The 22,184-nt window shown below is 35.8% G+C and overlaps 1 protein-coding gene across 1 annotated transcript; it reads left to right on the plus strand.

Moving 5' to 3' along the window:
- Positions 1–6,658: 6,658 nt before the first annotated feature.
- LOC113278700 lies at positions 6,659–7,687 on the plus strand. The gene has a single exon (XM_026527467.1). The coding sequence runs from the start codon at positions 6,659–6,661 to the stop codon at positions 7,685–7,687; it is 1,029 nt and encodes a 342-aa protein (XP_026383252.1).
- The last annotated feature ends 14,497 nt before the right edge of the window (positions 7,688–22,184 follow it).

Here is a 22,184-nt window from a genome sequence, read left to right on the forward strand (position 1 = left end):
TATTCTTAATATATGCCGAACAAATAACAATATTTTAACCCAAAAATTAACAAATTCATGTTCGACTCATACGATTTTGAATATATAATCCCAACCAGTAATTATTTTTGTTCCGGGCTATTCAGGATGTTGTTCGGCTTACTATGAAACTTTCATATAAGCCAAACTAGTGTCTAGCAAAAGGGTTGGAATTGAAAATTATAGGTTCGACGCATACTGTAAACAGAATCAGTGAGCCGAACCGTTCATCATTTGGTTGATTCGGCTCATAGATGTGAACCGAACCTCAACCTAGTTCGCCGAACCATGAAGCAAAAATCCAAACTTTTGATAATTTCGAGCTGTAGAAGTGAGATTGAGCATAAGATAGAAGTGTACTTGTGTATTAGAAGCATTGGGTTCCTCATATATGTACTCATCATTTGGATTTGGCTCATAAAAATCATCATCTTGAGTTTGTGTTTGAGTTTGAGCTTGAGTTTGAGTTTGTGTAAAATCATTCTCATAATCTAAGAAATCAGCCATTTGGGAATCATTGTTGTAGTTGATATGTATTTTCCTAGGTTTTTTATATGAATTATGACCCTCCTCATGCTCCATTGAATCAAAAAATAAAATTTTCTCACTTTCTCCTTCTCTTTCTCTCCTTCTTAACCAAAACTTTGATTTTTTTCCCCCCAAATTTTTTCATCTAAACAACCTTTATAATTCTGAAAATTATCTTAATCACTAAACAAAATATTTAATCACTAATCCATATTACTAACACTAATACGTAAAGGGTAGATTTGCCATTAAAAAAAATTTGGGTTAAGGAGATATCTTATTTTGTTATTTCACAACCTTTTTTGTCTTCATTCAGTATGCCTAGAAAGATTTCAGTATGCCCAAAATCAGGGTTCTTCTGGAAGGCAGCCAAAGATATGTGATACCCATAGCACAGTACAACTTTACATAAAAAGCTGTGGTGTAATATGATACTGAGACAAAAAGAAGAAAAATGCAAGAGTATGGCAGAATCTTATGCATTTCGCTTTTTTTTTTGAAGCATTTTTCTCTTTCTTAATTAGAGGGGGTTCTACATTTTACATAAGAAAAATAAATTTGTCGATAAATTTTATCATTAACTTTATATCTATTATTTTTATGATTTGCTTCTTTGATCAGGGTTAATTTGGGAAGATATTAGGCCCAATTTGTGTATGAAGTTTGTTGTTTCCAATTGAAGTAGTGATTTTCTTGTAGATGTGATTTGTTAGGGGTTTTCAGTTTATGATTTTGATTTTTGCTATGTTGTGAATGTACTTTGGTTTGTTTGACGTTGACTGTGGCTACAATATGGTTTGCATGCACTTGGTGAATGAGGGGTTTTCAGTTGATGAGGTTTTCAGCAGCCATCATCTGTATTAGACTAATGTGTTATGCGATTCACCTGCACACTCAAAATACGCACATAAATGCATATACATACATGACTCAATTTTATTCTTATTTTTCAGTGCTCCCAGTATCAACGATTTTACTCTAGAGTGTTTTAAGTGTTGATGGGAACTGCTCAGGTTACTGGTAGGACAATCTACTGTTGTTAAGGATCGAGCAAGAGAGAGGAGAGCATAAACGCGGAAGCATAAAAGACTACATTGATAATAATTCGGTATGTCAACTTTCATGGCTCAACAACCTATTTATATTTTTCACAAACTTGACGACTACTCAAGGCACTTTCCTACCTAAGATCAAACTCTAAACATAGACACTTTCCTAATATAACTCAAACTCCTTAAAGTGTATCTCTCCTAAATATAGACTCCTATATTATTTCTTAATACACTGCATAACATCTTATGCGTACTACGTATCTCCTAATACCCTCCCTCAAGATGGAGCATGTAGATCACGAATGCCCATCTTGGACAAAAGAAATTTAACTTCGGTTTTCTTCTTTCTTCTTCTTTTTTTCAACGCTTTTGCGAAAAAAAAAATCTTTAGACCGTAGTTTAAGGACGTTTCGGTCCCCTTCATAGTTTAAGGACATTACGGTCCCCTTCGTAGTTTAAGGACGTTTCGGTCCCCTTCGGAAGTTTAAGGACATTACGGTCCCCTTCATAGTTTAAGGACATTACGGTCCCCTTCGGAAGTTTAAGGACATTACGGTCCCCTATGGAAGTTTAAGGACATTCCGGTCCCATCTTCGTAGTTTAAGGACGTTTCGGTCCCCTCTTCGGAAGAATACTTCTTGTACTCTTGTTTTCTTGGTTTCTTCGATAGAATACTTTTTGTACTCTCTCGACAACTCATAGGATTTTAACCTACTATTGTTGTTCTTTTTCTCATCACCTCTTGGTGATTGGTTTTTTTTCTTTTTTTCCACAACATTGTTCTTTTTCTCATCACCTCTTGGTGATTGTTTTTTTTTTTCTTTTTTTCCACAACATGAATGTTGTTTCTTCTTCTCTCTTGTTCCAGTCACGCACTTCTTGCGAAACATTCACACTTCTTTGTTCTTCAAGATTCTCTCACAATCCTGTCGTCTTTACAAAGTCTGCCACACTTTGTAGGATCTCCAAGTTTCTGCCACAAACTCTTCAATCACCATGTTTCTGCCACAAATTCTTGCTTAAACTACCTCAACAATCATCAACAAACACGCAGAAAACTGTTTTCTGCAACGTCTCTAACAGAAACTGTCACACTTTTTCACGTTACAACTCTTTCGTCACGTCCACTATCACACCTGTGACCTTTTCTTCTGTTACGCTTCTGTCACAATTCTTCTAACACTTAACTGTGACATCCTTTTGTCACACTACTATTCTTCATCTGTAACAATTCTCCTTTGTAACACCCAAACTGTTAAAAACTTTTAATAACACTTTTTTTTTTTTTACGGCTAGCAACGAAACTAGTTCTCACGTGAACTTAGGGTTTTGAAACCCCAAAACTCCAGCAATCGTTGCCTTGTTCAGTCAACTTCTCCACAACGAAGAAACAGGCCTTTAATGGCAGCAACTTGCGTTTCCTCTCAAACTTGTTCTATGTTCTTGCCACCGGCAGAAAACACAATCCACCATTCCAAAGATTCATCAAATCCATGGCAGCAGCTGCACCTACCGAAACCCATATTTTCTATGCACCATCATCTCACCAGCTACCATTCTCAATCTCCCATTGTTTCCTCCAGCGAATACAGCTACCAAGCTGTAGCTTCTACAGCACTTCAACTTCTGTCGTCTGCTGCAAATCAAACCTCTACTTTCATGGCTTACAAACTCCTTCTAGACCCTCAAACAATAACAACTCTTCTCGAACCTTCCACAAAGCAAGACGACGACCTTCAAATTTTTTTTTAAAAAAAAAACTCGTCAGAACTTTGCGACAACTTCTCTTTTTACAACGTCCGTGTTGCATAGCTTTTGTTAAGCTCACAACATAACCTCTTGGACCCAGCAGCTACGATCCAGTAACCCTAACCTTGCTTTAATAGACGCATCTTTCTTCTTCTGACAAACATCAACACAGCTTTGATAATTCTTCATTTTTTTTTCTCCAACCAAACGTAGTTTCAAGACTAACTCTTTCTCTCCTTCTTCTCTCTCTTCCTCTCACCTTGCTCTGATACCATGTTAAGGATCGAGCAAGAGAGAGGAGAGCATAAACGCGGAAGCGTAAAAGACTACATTGATAATAATTCGGTATGTCAACTTTCATGGCTCAACAGCCTATTTATATTTTTCACAAACTTGACGACCACTCAAGGCACTTTCCTACCTAAGATCAAACTCTAAACATAGACACTTTCCTAATATAACTCAAACTCCTTAAAGTGTATCTCTCCTAAATATAGACTCCTATATTATTTCTTAATACACTGCATAACATCTTATGCGTACTACGTATCTCCTAATAACTGTCTTTAGAAAATAAGCATGACAAAAAAAATTTGACAAGATATTGCATGCATGATAGTAGGAATTTGGTCATGCAGCAGACTAGCGACAATAGCCTTAGTCAAACGTGACCAAGAGCTGACTTAATTTCTTATGTGAGATTTGGATTATTGTTTTATCAAAAAAAATAATAATAATAATAAAAGAAATTGGATTATTGAACAACAATGAAAGGAAACAACTTCACTACTTTCTTGAATAACATTATTCCTTTTGGAATTTCTATTAACTGATTTTCTCTATGTTTATCTGTTGGGTCGGTGGAGCACTTGGATGAAGGTTTAGGGAGTTGGAGTGGTTTTGCCTGACTTTACCTTTTTTATCCTCAACCTATGATTATCTGATGTTCTAATACGTGAAGATTTCACTATTAAATTCTCTGATTTTCTTACTCTGATCAATAATTAAAATAATACTCTAAATCATTTTTATTCTCTCTCACACGCTTATGGATACTTCAAAACTTGGCAGAAGATTTTACTTCAATTCTATAATTAAGACCTGTGGATATGGCAAAAATTCTTACAAGTGTACAACATTCACCCATCAGAAGTCCAGCTATTCTTTTAATATTGTACTAGTCTTCGTCGTTTTCTCCTCCAACTTTATATGTAGATTTCATTCTCCTTTGCAACAAAACCAAAAAGTTATCCTCATAAGAAACCAAATCATGCAACAGAACCAAGGAGTGATGGAAAGTTTTGCGCTTTCTAACAGACTAAAAGCTTTAAAGCTTCCTGATATCTCTGCCGAAGATTTGGTTCAAGGAGTTGCTCAATGGAAGTTCTGTTTTCTGGGAAAAGTATATTCAACAAAAACTTTCACTGTTACAGAGCTAGATAAAGAGTTGAAGAAGTTATGGATAAAAAGTAAGGAAATCTATAGTAAAAAAGAAGATGATGGTACTTTCTTGGTCAATTTTTGTACTCAGGAAGAATATGAGGTTGTTCTTAAGTTTCGTACATGGTTCATTGAAGGGGACTTATTTGTTCTTGAGCCTTGGAACCCTTCTATTCCAAAAAGTGATGTTGATCTCACCAAACAGCTTATCTGGCTTAGATTGTACAACATGCAACCAGAATTTTCCCATCCTCCAATTGTTAAAGGGATTTCTGCTGCGATGGGTGAAGTACATGAGTTAGATCCGCCGGATTGTATTGTTCATAAAGGCAAAATTCAAAAAATACTGGTACTCATTAATTGATGTGAGGGATCCACTAAGAAGGGGTTCTTGGATGAAGAATGCAGTGAATCAAGAAGTCTGGTTACGTATCTTCTATGAGAAGCAACCTTTTAATCTTTGTGGTTATTGCTACACGATAGATCACAAGGAATTTGAATGTGAAACGATAGCCAACTTTCTTCTGCAACAATAAAGAGGGTATCTCTCTTCCAACTCAATCATTGATCCTCCTTCGTGGAATAATACGGACAATAGAGGTGTAAAAGTCCCGGCACCTCAGTTAGAAGCTCAGCCTAGCCTAGAAAATGAACTAGTTTGAGCACCAAATGATCATATGGAGGATGCAAACATGCATGCATTATGGGCTCCTGTATTAAATGAGGTTCATGGGTTGCATGCAGATACTAATATGGGGACTGCAACATCTTCTCAGTTAAAGATGACTTGTACTCAGGGACAAGATCAGCCGTTCCAGATCATTATCCAGGTGGACAACTCACTTGTTCTTGTCATCCCAGTCACCAATATTGAATGCAATGCCCAAGGTATGTTACAAGTAGTTATTAATAGAAATAGAGAGAGAAGATGATACTGAGAGGAAAGGTAAAAGAGTGAGAATGGGTAAGGCTCAATCTAGTCACTATTCAGATTCAATTTCCATTTCTGAAAATCAAAATACCTTCAATGAGCCTGACATCAATCAGCATAATTCATCCTTATATGATAATCTGAATAGAAATGTGGGAGGTAACTTGAGTATGCTAAAATCTTATTTAGCTATGGGTGAATTCGATGTTTCCATGAATGATTTCAATTCTCAAAATATAGATCCATACAACTTGGGAAATCAGAGAGTCTTTAAGGAACCACTTCAGTATTTAATCCAACACTTTGAATTGAATAAATCAAGACAATATGAAGTCAGTTCCGTCGGAGAATCATCAGAAAACACCCACATAATTTTGGATGATCATGTTCAATCTCCTAATTCATATCCATCTTATTATGGAACACTGTCAGAGAAAAACCAAGCTAAGACTCTCCAAAACAAGAATCCAAGTGCATCTCACCGGGTAATACAATCTTCTATTGTTTCATATTTGAATTTCTCATTTCCTGTTAGTCAATTATCTCATTTCTTTCTTTTCTGCTCAGCTAGATCTAATTTTAAGTATAAGTTTGCTTTCTTGTCTGATTATTGGAATTTTCATAAAATGAAACTACTTGCATGGAATGTTCAAGGATTTGTGTCAAAAGATATTAGGGATTATCTAGCAGATATCATTATGGATTATAACCCTGATGTTATATTTCTGTCAAAAACCAACTTGCTGCTGATAGAGAAAAAAATTTATCACAGAGATTCTGCTATCCTAATTCTTGGTTTGTCAGTTCCGTTGGTTTGTCTGGAGGTTTAATTATGCTTTGGAAACAAGGTTTTCTTTGTGAAATAGTGTGCAGTGCTGATAATATGATTCGTGTTTGAATTCAATCTAACCCATATAAGGAGGAATGGATTCTGACTTGCATGTATGACTCTACACATGTAGATGTGAAAAAATTACAATGGGATTTCTTAAAGGAACTCAGTGATAATGTTTTTCAACCTTGGATTGTGTTCGGTGATCGTAATGTTCATATGTCTAACAAGGTTCATAAAGCAAGCAACTCTTCAAATGATAATATGATAAGACAAGTGATAGATTCAGCAGGTCTGATGGATTTAGGTTTCATAGGTCACAATTATACATGGTCAAATATGTCTAATGGAAGAGGTTATAAAAGAGGTAGAATTGATTTAGCTCTTCATAATGCTTTATGGAAACTGCATTACCCATATTCTAAATTATATCACCTTTCATTTAGAGCTTCAGATCATTGTACAATTCTTCTCCTCACAGAAGCAGAAAGCCATCGACCTTTTAGATATTGGAAATTCTACAAATGCTGGTTAAGAGACTCAAAATGCTTAGAACTTATTAATACTTCTTCGCATGATTTAGAAATTAACAGCAATTTCACGGAAAAATTAAATAATACAAGAAAAGTTATGGCTAAGTGGAATAGAGAGGATTTTGGACATATTAATAAACGCATTAAATATCTTAAGGAACTCCTCTCTAATTTGAAGTCTCTTCCTTACAGTAATTCTAATAGTAATAAAATTCAAACAGTTATTGATCATATATCTTACTGGGAAAAAATAGAGGCTGAATTCTGGCAGCAGAAAGCAGGTGATAATTGGATTAAAGATGCCGATAATAACACAGCATACTTTCATTCCAGAGCTAATAGACGAAGATCAAGAAATAACATCACTGCTCTTAGAGACTCCTCAGGTAGATGGTTTCATCAAAGGAAAGATTTAGTGAATTTGCTCACTGATCACTTTTCTTCGATTGCTACAACCACTAATCCTCAATTTCAAAGGTCTTCTTTTAATTTTATTAAGCAACTCATTACTCCTGGGGATAATGATCATCTCTTATTGGAGTGCACCGGTCACAGATGGGTTCCCTATGGACTTCTACTTATCTCAATGGGCTGTAGTGGGTGATGACATTACTTCTTTCCTACAAAAATTTTTCATAACAAAACAAATTCCATCCCAATTAAAACAAACGGTAACTTGTATGATTCCTAAACCAATCAACCAATTAATTTTAATGATTACATGCCAATTGGCCTTTGTAATTGCTCATAAAAAATAATCTCGAAGATCATAGTGGTAAGAATGAAATCTTTAATGGATAGAATTATCTCTCCCTCCCAAGTGGCTTATGTCCCAAAACGGCTCATAAATGGTAATATTATCTTATCACATGAGCTAATCCACTCAATGAAGAGATCTAAAAAGAAGACTCCACTACTGGCTCTTAAGCTTGATATGTCGAAAGCATTCGGCAGACTTGAATGGTCTTTTATAGACAAAATGCTTCTTCATCTGGGGTTTAGTGATGACTATAGAGATATTATTTAGCAATGTATATGGACAACATCGATTTTCATTCGCCTTAATGGTAGCATCTGTGATCCTTATATTCCAACAAGAGGCTTAAGACAGGGAGACCCACTGTCTCCCTATCTATTCATTATGTCTATGGAATACTTATCTAAAGATTTGGAAGAGGCACAACTGAATAAGCAAATTCAGGGAATAAGAATCTCACAAAAATCGACACCAATAAACCACTTGCTTTTTGCTGATGACTGTTTATTGTTCTTCCAAGCAACTGAAGAAAGTCTTACTCATATTTCTGATATGTTACAAAATTTTGGTGATATATCTGGTCATCTTATTAATTACTCCAAATCGTCGGTTTTCATTTGTGGTGATGTTTCTCAAGAAGAAAAGTTGTCTATAATTCATAAGCTAGGGGTTAAAAAGTTATGCTCATCGGACAAGTACCTTGGACTCCCAATTCTCTTAGGAAAGTCAAAAGTAAATTCTTTTCAATCTTTAAAAGAGTCCTATAGTAACAGATTTCATGGATGGAATTCAAAGACTCTTAATCAGGATGCTAGAACAACCATGGTTAAATCGGTCTTAAATTCGATCCCTGCACACTACATGAGCAACTTCAAGATGCCTAAAACTACTCTAAAATAGTTAGATACTCTGCAAAGGAACTTTTGGTGGGGACACAAAGAAAATAAAAGAATCAAATTTATTTCTTGGGATTCTCTTTGTCTGCCAGAAGAAGATGGAGGTCTTGCTTTCCGTAATTTAAAACATTACAACATGGCTTTATTAAATTATTCTGCAGAATGTGCACATAACCAAAGAAGCAATGGGTTAAAAACATGAAACAAAAATACTCACCCTACTATGATTTCCTTCATCCTCAGCAAAAACATCAGAACTCATCATGGATATGGAAAGGTATTGAAGCGGGACTAGAAAATGTTAGAAAATATCATAGATGGGATATAAGATGTGGAACAAAATAATTGGTGTGGTATGATAAATGGGTCATAGGATTGAATGAACCTCCATACCCTAAGGAAAGCTTTAGAGAACCAGCTAGAATTATGAATGTATCAGATCTTATGTTGCAGAATCCAAGAAGATGGAATAGTGACTTAATGAAAAATCTTTTCCCTAATAATATTGCTAAGTTGATTCTTCAGATGAAATTAACTCAACAAGGTCAGGACAGATTAATTTGGGAGCCAAACAGAACTGGAGAATTTTCAGTTAAAACAGCTTACAAAGCTCTGACTAATTCTTCAACTGCCCAAGGTGATCAAGATAGATTATTCCCCAAAGTAGTTTTGAGGAATATGTGGAAATCTAAAGTTCCACATAAAGTTAAACTATTTCTCTGGAAATGTATAAGGAATATAGTGCCAACTCTAGGAAAAATTAGTCACTACAAGAAAGATATTAACACCATTTGTCCACTCTGTAACTCTCATGAAGAAACACTACAACATCTTCTTATTGAATGTGATTATGGAAGATCAGTTTGGTTAGGAATGAATGTGAATATAGAGAATATTCAGAGACAGAGGATTAATGTGTCAACTTGGATTTCCAGTTGGTTTTCTACTATAACATACACAAAGGAAAATGCCTTGTGGCTATCCAATTTAATGTGTACAACATGGCAGATTTGGAAAAACAAATGTGTCAAAGTTTTTCAAAATAAAAATGTTAGTTGCTGGTTCACTTGTCATGAAGTAAACAGCCTTCTCCAACTCTATATGAAAGAAGAATCTCAACATAACAAAAATAGTTCTGATGTTAGCATTCAAAAATGGTCGCCTCCTATAACTAATTGTCTTAAGATGAATATTGATGCTTCGTTTGATTATTCTTCTAAAGAAATTGGCATTGGACTTATAATAAGAGACTCTGCAGGTACCGCCAAAGGAATCAGGGGCAGACACTTCTATGGAGGAGTAGATCCAGAACATGCTGAATGTTTGGCCATGAAACATGCTATTCTGTGGGCCAAAGAACTTAATCTCAGTAATGTTATATTTGAATCAGAATGTAAAAATGTAATTAGCGCTATCAACAATGTCAACTCGGTTGTTTACTGGATGAATCAGAGCTATGTAGATGAAATAAGACATATGATGTCTTCAATTATGTATTTTGGTGTTAGTCATGTAAAAAGAACGACAAACAACTCAGCTCATGTAATAGCTCACCAAGCTAGATCTGGAAAATCTTCCTTTGATTTTGGTTGTAACATCCCATCTGAATATGATATTTTGGTAAGGGATGAAAGGAAATTAAGCCAGAAGTTATGTAATATTATGGTTTAATATTAAGTTTTCGTTTGCATCAAAAAAAAAACTTCGCTACTTTCTTCTTAGATGGCTAGTAGCTTGTCTTAATCTCAGCCACCACAACATTAAACACTAATAAGTCCATATTCACATAGGAGTTCGGATTTCTCACCGAAATTCTCACCGGCAGAGATAACATCTGGGATCCACTATTGCCCATACTAATGCCGATGCAGGGAAGGCATCGTGTTGTACGTTCGATTCTCTTTCCGGATGAAACGAAGTGTGTAAACTTTAGTGTGTGTAGCATCGTTAATTAAACACACATCTAGAGTTTGGTAAAATCTCAATTTCTTTTTAGGTTGAGGTCTTTATTATCATTATTTTTTCTCATGGTTTAAAAAGGCGGTTGTAGGTCCTAAATACTTCTAGAGAGCCTCTTTACGAATTGTCTCATATTAGAAGACAAAAAACTGGCCTTTGAAGCCCAGTAGGGCATGTTTCATGTTATCTAACTAAATACTAATAAACCTAATTTATGAGGCATGAATCACATGATGATCATGATGACGATGACTGTGTACATGATGATATGCATGATGCAGACATTCGTGGCTAGTATATTTTAAATAGCTCTTAGGCAGAATGGGCAGTATCAGTATGCCATATGCTTAGTTAGTTTAATTGTTTCTTTTCCTATGCCTGAACTTCGTAGTTTTCTTTTATTAGGTTGACAACTTCTTATATATGTAAAGCTCGCTTTCGCTTTGGTATGAGAGCGCTTCGGGCCTCAGACTTTTGATTTTTAAAACCTTGTTTTTTCCTAAATATTTAGGTGAGGTTTTATTTTTCAAGATTTTAGGGCTTATTTGTTTCTGTCAGTTGTATTGATTTTATTGTGAAATTGTTGCAATTTTGTTTAAAATGTGATTGTTTTGAATATATCTAATTTATGTTAGTAAGCCTTATAAAGTGAATTATTTGTTTACGGGTTTAGTCCCGCTAAAAGGAATATTCCATAGAAGTCAATTCCATGAAACATACTACTTTAGATAACTTACCTCGAATCCATCTCGTACATCTTTAGATTAGCATGATCGAATAATACTAGCATGAGTATATGGTCAATACGAAAATAGAAAATCACACACGACACAAAGATTACGTGGTTCACCTACCCTTTGTAGGCTGCATCCACGGCCAAAATCCCCCCGAGAATCTTTCATTATCATAACAAGTTATTACATCGACACACTTCATATAATCAAATAGTTATGCAACCCACTAGCGCTAAACATTAGAAAAAAACAAGACATATTATGAAGATTTTACCTCTCCCTTTGTTCTTCTTATTCCTCAAACCTCCACCGTCATGGTTGCTTCAAATTTAGACAAGAATACGAAGAACATCACCAATTCTAGCTTCTCCCGTACGAACCCTAGAAACCCTAGATTTCTCCCATACCCGTTATTACTACAAGTCTCTCTTATCACATAGATTTTTCCCATCACCAACCATTGTAGGACACAACGTTTGTGACCATTGATCACTCTCGTTCTTGAGAGGATTCTCCAAGAGAATGGATTTCTACTCATAATATAAGCCCTTTTATATAGTAGACCAATCCTTTCTCCCCAAGTCTTAGAACTCCTAAAAATAAACTCACACCTTACATAGGAAATCTTAAACTATGAAAACACTCCTACAAACCATCATACAAGTTTCCAAATCCAAGTAAACCTTGTAGATATTCTAAACCAGAAGTAGGCCTTTAGCCACGATTTTTACAGCAATAAATCATTGTTTCTGCTTCAAACTGTGTTTCCTAAAGTCCAATTTCAGCGATAATATTTTCTTTATGGAACAAAACCCTAACATTTTCCACTAAATCGAAAATGGTTTTACAATCCCTATCCAGGCTAACTGGATCCCACACTTTACGAACCTTAATCCAACTCAATCTACTGCCTCTGGTAACAAAATAACAAATGCTTAACCCCAAGAAGAAAATCAACCTCAGCAAAACCCACTACCAGTAACCAAAATTCTTTGGACTTTATCATGTCCACCAAATATTCAGTTTTTCTTGTGGAAAGCAATTAATGAAGGTCTTTTGACCTTCACTATCCTAAGCCGAATCCATCTCGTCAACTCCAATCTATGCCTCTGATGTAATTCTGATACATAATCAGCTGATCACTTAATTCTACTCTGCAATGTAACAATTACAGCCTGGAACACCTTACTTACTCACCTCTCGGATGCCCAAAATACTTCCACTACCATACCAAATGCAATAACTCTCCAAACCACCATCCCACAACTCCTATAACAGTAAGCCCCTTCCACAACCATCACCTCTTTCTATTTTCTCTTCTGGTCAGTATGGATAGCTATAAATGAATTTGTATACCGCCAAAAACAAGCAACAATGAAGAGACATATTATACTCGACCCTAAAGCAACAACAAGAGTATACATGGGCTCAGGAATTTCTACCCCCTATTTCACCATGCGACTTACCGACATACACCCCATCAAAGGGAAACGAAACAACAACGACAATATCATTAGGCTGGTCCTTCCCTAACTCAGACGAGATAAATACCAACACATATGGAGCTGCGATGGGATAACCAGGAATCGCAAGTGCAGGCTTCATTTGCAGAGACTCAGAAGAAATATCCATGGCTTTAGGGAAATTTCTAGGACTTACTACTGTTTTAATTGCAGAAACCTGGTCGCTGCTTCTAGCTACAAGATCCGCGATGGAGAGACAATGGTCAAAATTTCTTTTCGAGATGGATTCTGGAAATATTCTGCGCTTTGTTACCTCTTCTACAACATTGCATTGGTATCTGCTAAGAATGAAAAATGAAGTAAAACACCAAATGAATCAGATTCCGCGCAAGGCTATCTAATATAATTACAGCGAAGCAAACCAGGCGGCAACCGGCCTAGCTAACCACGCAGCGGATGGAAGTCAATCAGGGAATCTTGCAACATCAGACAATCCCAATCTTCGTTAGTCGTCGGATTGTTTTAAGCGATTCCATGGGTACTAGATACCCTCGTTCAATCATCAACTAGTTTCTTTTGTGGTTTGAAATTATACCTGGTTTAAAAGTAAAATTCAAGAAGACATCTTTAATTCCAGTGGGGGAGGTTTCGCAAATTGATTCTTATGCCTTGTCTTTTGGTTGCAAGGTTGAACAACTCCCTATTTCTTGTGTGGGTTTTTCTTTAAGGGATAAGTATATGTCCAAGGCAAAGTGGGACATAGTGTTGGAGAGAATAGAGGCTAGGTTGACTATCTGGTCAGCTATTTATCTTTCTAGAGGAGATAAGCTTATCCTTATTTCATGCGGTTCTACAAGCTTTGCCGGTGTACTTTATGTCGTTATTCATATCTCATATTTCCGTTATTAAGAAGATGGATAAGCTTTTAAGAAATTTCTTGTGGAAAGATATAGAAGATAATCTTAAAATTCATCTTCTTAGATGGGAGGTGGTGAACTGTATGAAGGATTGTGGTGGATTAGGAATTAATAAGATTAAATCTCTTGATATAACTTTGATTATGAAATGGTTGTGGAGGTTTGGGTGTGAAAAATTAGCCATGTGGAGGACTATCGTTGCTGAAAAATATGGGGAAGATGTTTTAAGGTGGTAAACTAATAAACCTAAAGGAGATTAGAGAACCAGTATTTGGAAAGGAATTGCGAGGTCTAATAAACTTTTCAAATTCAATTGTCATATGTAGGTGGATGATGGGGTTGCGACAAGCTCTTGGAACGACAAATGGTTGTCTACGATGTGTTTGAAAGATTTTTTCCCCTCTTCTTATGCAGTTTCAGAAGAAAAAAATGCTACAATCTCTCAACTAAAGTACGCTAAAAACAATGTTGTGGAGTGGAACTTGTGCATATCACGAGAAGAGTGCAAGACCCTGTTATTGCTGAGCTCTCTTCCATGCTGCTTATGTTGGAAAATTGTCCAAAGGATGACCGAATTTGGAGTGCTGAAACGTCTAATGAATCTTTCTCGGTAAAGTCTTTCTATTAGTGGTTGCAAATTTCAGAGCCGCGTCCTACTAGATTTATCACCCGCCAAAGAATGTGGTCTAAACATTGGCCAATAAAAGTGAGTTTTTTCTTGTGGGATGCAGGTTATGAAAAGATCTTGACTCAATATGTTTTGAGAAGACGAGGATGGCATAAAGAATGGGTTAACCACTGTTATATTTGCATGCCGGATGAAGAATCAGTGAATCACTTGTTAATCCATTGTAAAATGTCTTGGAAAATCTGGTGTTATTTTGCCAAAAAAATTCTCTATGGTGTGGGCGACGTCTCCGGATTTAATTACTTTGGTGAGGTCTTTTCCTAGTATTGGAAATTCTTCTCGGAAAGCTTTGGTTCTTAAAGTTTGACCGGCTGCAATTGTTTGGTCTATCTGGAAGGAGCATAATTTAAGATCCTTTCAAGATAAGAGTAAATAGGTGAATGGGATTATTGAGTAAGAAGTTTACAATGGCTAAATGGTTGTATAGTCGCGGTGTCTTTAATGGTGTCACCATCCCGCAATTCATAATTAGCTGGAAAGAAGGGATTTTCCAACCTCACTGATTTGATTTTGTAAGGAGGTTTTGTAGTGTTAGGTTCAAATTGACCCCACATTTCTGTGGTGTTTTGTTCTACAAGATTTGCCGGTGTACTTTATGTCGTTATTCATAGTAGAGCTGGCAAACGGGCGGGCCGGGGCTGGCTTGTTACGGGTTACACGGGTTCGGGTTAACACGGATTAAAACCCGCGGGTCGATATTCTTCACGGGTGATCATTTCTTCAACCCGCACCCGTAACGGGTAAAGCTTGCGGGTTCACGGGTTAACCCGACTTGTTTAATTAAAAATAAAATTATAATTTCATTAAGTTAATTTGTGACAAAACAGAGACCAAAGTCACCAAACCACAGAACATAACTTGGGGATAATACTAAAACATAGGATTACATAGAAAAAAACACACAATTATAAGTTCTCTAGTCTATTGTGAAAAAGAGTAAAGAATCAAACCCTAACCTAGGATTATCGTTTCTAACCTAAAATCAATTCACATCCACCACTTTCATCACCTGCATCTCAATTTCATTCATAAATCTTCTCGTTATCACTACCACTAATCTGCAACATTAATCAACAACAACAAAAACGCAAACCCATCTTCATCCCATCATATTACTAATCCAACTCACATACACTTCATCTCAAACTAGTAACCTAATATCCATATGACAGGTTCTCAGATTAATTCCAAATTGAAACAAATGATTCACCCTTTGCTTAATCTTCAACTTGATTCCATCATATCCCTAAACCGTCAATTTTTTTTTTCCAACTAAGTTTCAAACCCGTGAACCATGAATTATATTTTCTATTAAGAACCCTAATCGATGGAGTTCATCCAATTATTATACGAATCTAAACCTCAATTTAACAAAATCATCTTTCAGTTTCATCGTATTCATCACCAATCAAATTTCCAGTTCATGTTGGAACCCTAACTCATTGATTCTTCAATGTGAATTAAATTGAAAATCAATAACTAAAAATTCAACCTTAAACTTAACACCCAATACCCATCATTACTTACTTGATTTCATTCTCAATTTGATATAAAATTTTCAATCCATTCTAGAACCCTAATCCTAATTTTACTGATTCCTCTTTCTTCAATCATCACGAAACCATAACCAAAATTAACTCCACAGACTCATTAACTGTTTCCTTGATTCACTTATTCATTAAGTTTATTCAAATTTCAGAAGAATCATGAATCACTCACTCACAGTTCGTGCGGTGGAGAAGAAAAATGGAAAGAGAAAAGAAAAACCAGAAAAGAAAGAGAAGAAGAAGAAAAAAGAGAGATAAAAAAGAAAGATATCTCTTCATTTAGTTTTAGGGTTTCTCTTTTTATACCTTAATCGTGTGGATGTGATTAACCCTAGATAACCCGACTAAAAATTACTAATTAGTTATTGTGGACGGGTTTACGGGTTGTACCCGCGGTTTCACGGGCCGGGACGGGTTAACCCGTTTATTCACAAGCCGGCATTTCTCCAACCCGAACCCGGCTTGTTTAGAAACCAGCCGAGCTGGGTTCGGGTTTTTACGGGCCGGGCACGGGTTAACCCGCGGGTTTCAGCTTGTTTGCCAGCTTTAATTCATAGCTCATATTTCCGTTATTAAGAAGATGGATAAGCTTTTAAGAAATTTCTTGTGGAAAGATATAGAAGATAATCTTAAAATTCATCTTATTAGATAAGAGGTGGTGAACTGTATGAAGGATTGTGGTGGATTATGAATTAATAAGATTAAATCTCTTAATATAGCTTAGATTATGAAATGGTTGTGGAGGTTTGGGTGTGAAAAAATACCCATGCGGAGGACTATCGTTGCTGAAAAATATGGGGAAGATGTTTTAAGGTGGTACACTAATAAACCTAAAGGAGCTTACATAACCAGTATTTGGAAAGGAATTGCGAGGTTTAATAAAATTTTAAAGTCCAATTGTCGTATGTAGGTGGGTGATGGGGCTGCGACAATCTCTTGGAACGGCAAACGGTTGTTTACGATGTGTTTGAAATATTTTTCCCCTCTTCTTATGCAGTTTCAGAAGAAAAAAATGCTACAGTCGCTCAACTAAGGTAAGTTAATAACAATGTTGTGGAGTGGAACTTGTGCATATCACGAGAAGAGTACAAGACCCGGTTATTGCTGAGCTATCTTCCTTGTTGCTTATGTTGGAAAATTGTCCAAAGGATGACCGAATTTGGAGTGCTGAAACGTCTAATGAGTGTTTTTCGCTAAAGTCTTTCTATTAGTGGCTGCAAATTTCAGAGCCGCGTCCTACAGATTTATCACCCGCCGAAGAATGTGGTCTAAACATTGGCCAATAAAAGTGAGTTTTTTCTTGTGGTCTCCAGGTTATGAAAGATCTCTACTCAAGATGTTTTGAGAAGACGAGGATAGAATAAAGAATGGGTTAACCACTGTTATGTCTGCATGACGGATGCAGAATCAGTGAATCACTTGTTAATCCATTGTAAAATATCTTGGAAAATATGGTGCTATTTTGCCAAAAAATTCTTTGTGGTGTGGGCGACGTCTCCGGATTTAATTACTTTGGTGAGGTCTTTGCCTAGTATTAGAAATTCTTCTCGGAAAGCTCTGGTTCTTAAAGTTTGACCGGCTGCAATGGTTTGGTCTATCTGGAAGGAGCATAATTTAAGAGCCTTTCAAGATAAGAGTAAAGAGGTGAATGATATTATTGAGTAAGAAGTTTACAATGGATAGATGGTTGTATAGTCGCGGTGTCTTTAATGGTGTCACTATCCCGTAATTCATAATTAGCTGGAAAGAAGTGATTTTCCAACCTCCCTGATTTGATTTTGTTTTTGTAAGGAAGTTTTGTAGTGTCAGGTTCAAAATGACCCCATTTTTGTGGTGTTTTGTTCTACAAGCTTTGCCGGCGTACTTTATGTCGTTATTCATAGCTCATATTTCCGTTATTAAGAAGATGGATAAGCTTTTAAGAAATTTCTTGTGGAAAGATATAGAAGATAATCTTAATATTCATCTTGTTAGATGAGAGGTGGTGAATTGTATGAAGGATTGTGGTGGATTAGGAATTAATAAGATTAAATTTCTTAATATAACTTTGATTATGAAATGGTTGTGGAGGTTTGGGTGTGAAAAATATCCATGTGGAGGACTATCGTTGTTGAAAAATATGGGGAAGATGTTTTAAGGTGGTACACTAATAAACCTAAAGGAGCTTATAGAACCAGTATTTGGAAAGGAATTGCGAGGTTTAATAAACTTTTAAAATCCAATTGTCGTATGTAGGTGGGTGATGGGGTTGCGACAAGCTCTTGTAACGAAAAATGGTTGTCTACGATGTGTTTGAAAGATTTTTCCCCCTCTTCTTATGCAGTTTCAGAAGAAAAAAAATGCTACAGTCGCTCAACTAAGGTACGTTAATAACAACGTTGTGGAGTGGAACTTGTGCATATCACGAGAAGAGTGCAAGACCCGGTTATTGCTGAGCTCTCTTCCTTGTTGCTTATGTTGGAAAATTTTCCAAAGGATGACCGAATTTGGAGTGCTGAAACATCTAATGAGTCTTTTTCGGTAAAGTCTTTCTATTAGTGGCTGAAAATTTCAGAGCCGTGTCCTACTAGATTTATCATCCGTCGAAGAATGTGGTCTAAACATTGGCCAATAAAAGTGAGTTTTTCTTGTGGGATGCAGGTTATGAAAAGATCTCTACTCAATATGTTTTGAGAAGAAGAGGATGGCATAAAGAATGGGTTAATAATGCAGGACATTCCTTTTCAAACTCAAGCTAAACTCAGAAGCTTCTAGACTTTGTCTAGTTTCCTAGTTTTGTTGGAACTCTATTGCGTTTATTGCTTTGCTTAGTAATTCTATTTTTAGTTAACTTCTTCTTTTAGAGTTTTACTCTTTTTAGATTCTTGTTCACGGCTATATATACAGACTTAGTTTGTTCTTTGAGATACATATTATTACTATCAAGAATATTTTTTATCAAGCTATTGCTTTTCAGTTCTTAATTTCTTTCTCACGTTTATCATTCTTCTTCGATTCTAAACCTATTTTCGTTTCTCTGAAATCTCTGTATTGCCTTCATCCAGTTCGTTCTCCATTAGTTGGTATCTTTCGACAGTAGAATAGATTTTTATCTATTCTTAGATCCTGATTTCTCCTCTGCAACCCTTTATTTTTATCAAAAACAAAACAAAGACATCTAACTTCTCAACTTGTCATGGAAGATGCTTTAGAAACAAGGTTTGTTGGTATTGAGAATTTACAAAAGGAGTTCATGATAAATTGAAAAAGCTAGAAGATTTACCTACTCAGATGTCTAATCTTATGAAGTAAGATATTCCTGAGTCTTCTATAAACCACTTAGAAGATGATGAGGTTAAATCTAATGGTGATAATACTAATGGTGGTATTCCTGATAATGTTTTAGAGGGACTGAAGAAACCTAAACAACATCGAGCTTATGTTCTCAATCCAAACAAGAAATCTTTCGAGTTACATGAAGACAGTAATGCAGAAGACACTAGAGAGGATGAGCTACAAAGACATTGGGTTAAAGAAAGACGAATACGTACTGGACATACTTCGTACAGTTCTTTACCAGAATACAAGTTAAAAGCAGACATACCTTCTTTTAATGGAAGTTTCATAATTGAGGAGTTACTAGACTGGCTTTATGAAGCTGAGGCTTTCTTTGAGTTCATGGAAGTTCCTGAAGATTCTAAAGTTAATAGCTTAACTTTAGGTGGAGCTGCTGCTTGGTGGGAGAAGATTTGCGAAGATAGACGCAATTCTCATAAACACCTTATACGTACTTGGACACGAATACGTAAGATGATACGAGCTAAATTTTTACCAAGTGACTATAGACAACAACTCTTTGTTAAACTGCTGTCAACAAGGATCTCGTCTTGTAGAAGAATATGTTGCTGAGTTCTATAACTTACTTTCCAGGAATGAAATTAATGAATCTGAAGAACAATTGGTAGCGCATTTTATTGAAGGATTGAAATTGAATAGATTGATTCAAAACAACATGACTCAATCTGCTTTTACTATGGTTGAATTTATTCAACAAGCTATTAAGATCGAAAAACGACTCTTTAAAGCTTCCAAAACTTCTCAGTTTTTTCCTCTGCGGTTTAATTCGAACTATAAACCACAACAATTTTCAGGTAATACTTATCAAGATACTTATGTTCCGTCTCCTCCAAGTTATAACTATCAAGATGAGTTTACACCCCCATCTCAACTTCCAACACATCCACCAGTGAATTTCAGTTTCTCTCAATCACCACTTCCTGCTAATTCTTCTCCAATTTTACCAAGTCCATCTGAGAATTATCCTATCCAACAACACCCATCAAAATCTTCTGCAATTCGATTTTCGAATAGGAACCAAAAACAATTATCTCCTCCTACTAAACCCACAAATTTATATTCTAAATTTAGAGGTGAGAAGTGCAACAAGTGTAATCAAGTTGGTCATTCTTCTGCTGATTGTCTACGTTTTAATGGTTTTATTGGAGACACTTCTGTCTCTAACAATAAAGAAAAAGAACAAGTAGATGATGATAAGGATGAAGTAGAAGATTATCCAGATTTACATGAAGTCTATGGTGACCGTTTAATGGGTATGATTCGTCCATTCCTGCTTAATCATCCTTGTTATTCTCAAAGACATGGCATATTTAAAACAAAGTATTTTATTGGAGGGAAAGTTTGTGATATGATTATTGACACTGGTAGTATTGATAATTACATCTCCTCTATGGTGGTCGAGAATCTAGGATTACCTGTTACTCCACACCCTCATCCTTATTCTGTGGGATGGGTAACAAGTTCTACTACTCAGCAAATTACACATCAATGTGTAGTTACTTTCTCTTTTGTGGGTTTTGAAGATTCCGTCTTATGTGATGTGATAGACATGAATGCAACACACCTTCTTCTTGGAAGACCATGGAAATATGATGTTCGTGTTGTGCATAATTGTTTTGAAAAAACATACACATTTTACAAGAATGGTAAACAGAAAGTTCTTCATCCGTCCAGGTCTTCTTTTGTGATCAAGGAACATAGTGACGACAAGACACGTGCTTTGGTGGCTACAATATCATGATGTTTACATTCCAATCATACTTTGAGTTCTCATGAAGACATCAAGCCAATGATAGCAGTTCCGGTTCAGGTACAACCTTTATTATCTAAGTATTCTGAATTATTTCCTGCAGAATTACCTATCACTTTACCACCTTTTAGAGATATACAACATTGCATAGACTTCATACATGGAGTCTCTTTACCTAATCAAGCTCATTACAGGTTAAGTCCAACTGAAAATGAAATTTTACAGGGGCAAGTAAATGATTTATTGAGTAAAGGTTTGATTAGACCAAGCAACTGTCCTTGTGCTTGTCCTACATTTTTAGTTCCCAAAAAGGATAATGGTCGGAGAATGTGTATAGACTGCAGATCCTTGAATCACATCATCATTCCTTATAGATTTACTATACCTAGAATTGAAGATATGATTGAGTTACTTTCTGGATAAATTATTTTCACCAAACTTGATCTGAGAAGTGGCTATCATTAGATTAGAATAAGAGAAGGAGATGAGTGGAAGACTGCTTTCAAGACAAGAGAAGGTTTATATGAATGGCTTGTCATGCCATTTGGGTTATCTAATGCTCCAAGCACCTTTATGAGGCTTATGAATCAAGTTTTACAACCATTCTTGAGTAAGTTTGTCATTGTTTACTTTGATGACATCTTAATTTTTAGTCACTCTGCCAAAGAAAATATAAGTCATCTTTCTCAAGTTTTTAAAGCACTCTCTGATCATTATTTGTTTGTGAATCTAAAGAAGTGCACATTCATGTCACCTGAAGTTACATTTTTGGGTTATGTAATTTCTCACAAAGGTATTCATGTGGATCCTTCTAAAGTCAAAGGTATTGTGGAATGGCCTGTTCCCACTTCTATTAAATAAGTAAGAAGTTTTCATGGTTTAGCTTCCTTTTATAGGAGATTTGTGAAGAATTTCAGCACCATTGATGTTCCTCTTATTGATTGCTTGAAGAAGGAAAAGTTTATTTGGACTGAAGAAGCTGACATAAGTTTTAATACTCTCAAAGAAAAACTTTGTACAACTCCTATACTTGTCATGCCTGATTTTTCTTTCA

This window comes from Papaver somniferum, chromosome 5 (assembly GCF_003573695.1).
Source record: "Papaver somniferum cultivar HN1 chromosome 5, ASM357369v1, whole genome shotgun sequence".
NCBI classification, from domain to species: Eukaryota; Viridiplantae; Streptophyta; class Magnoliopsida; order Ranunculales; family Papaveraceae; genus Papaver; species Papaver somniferum.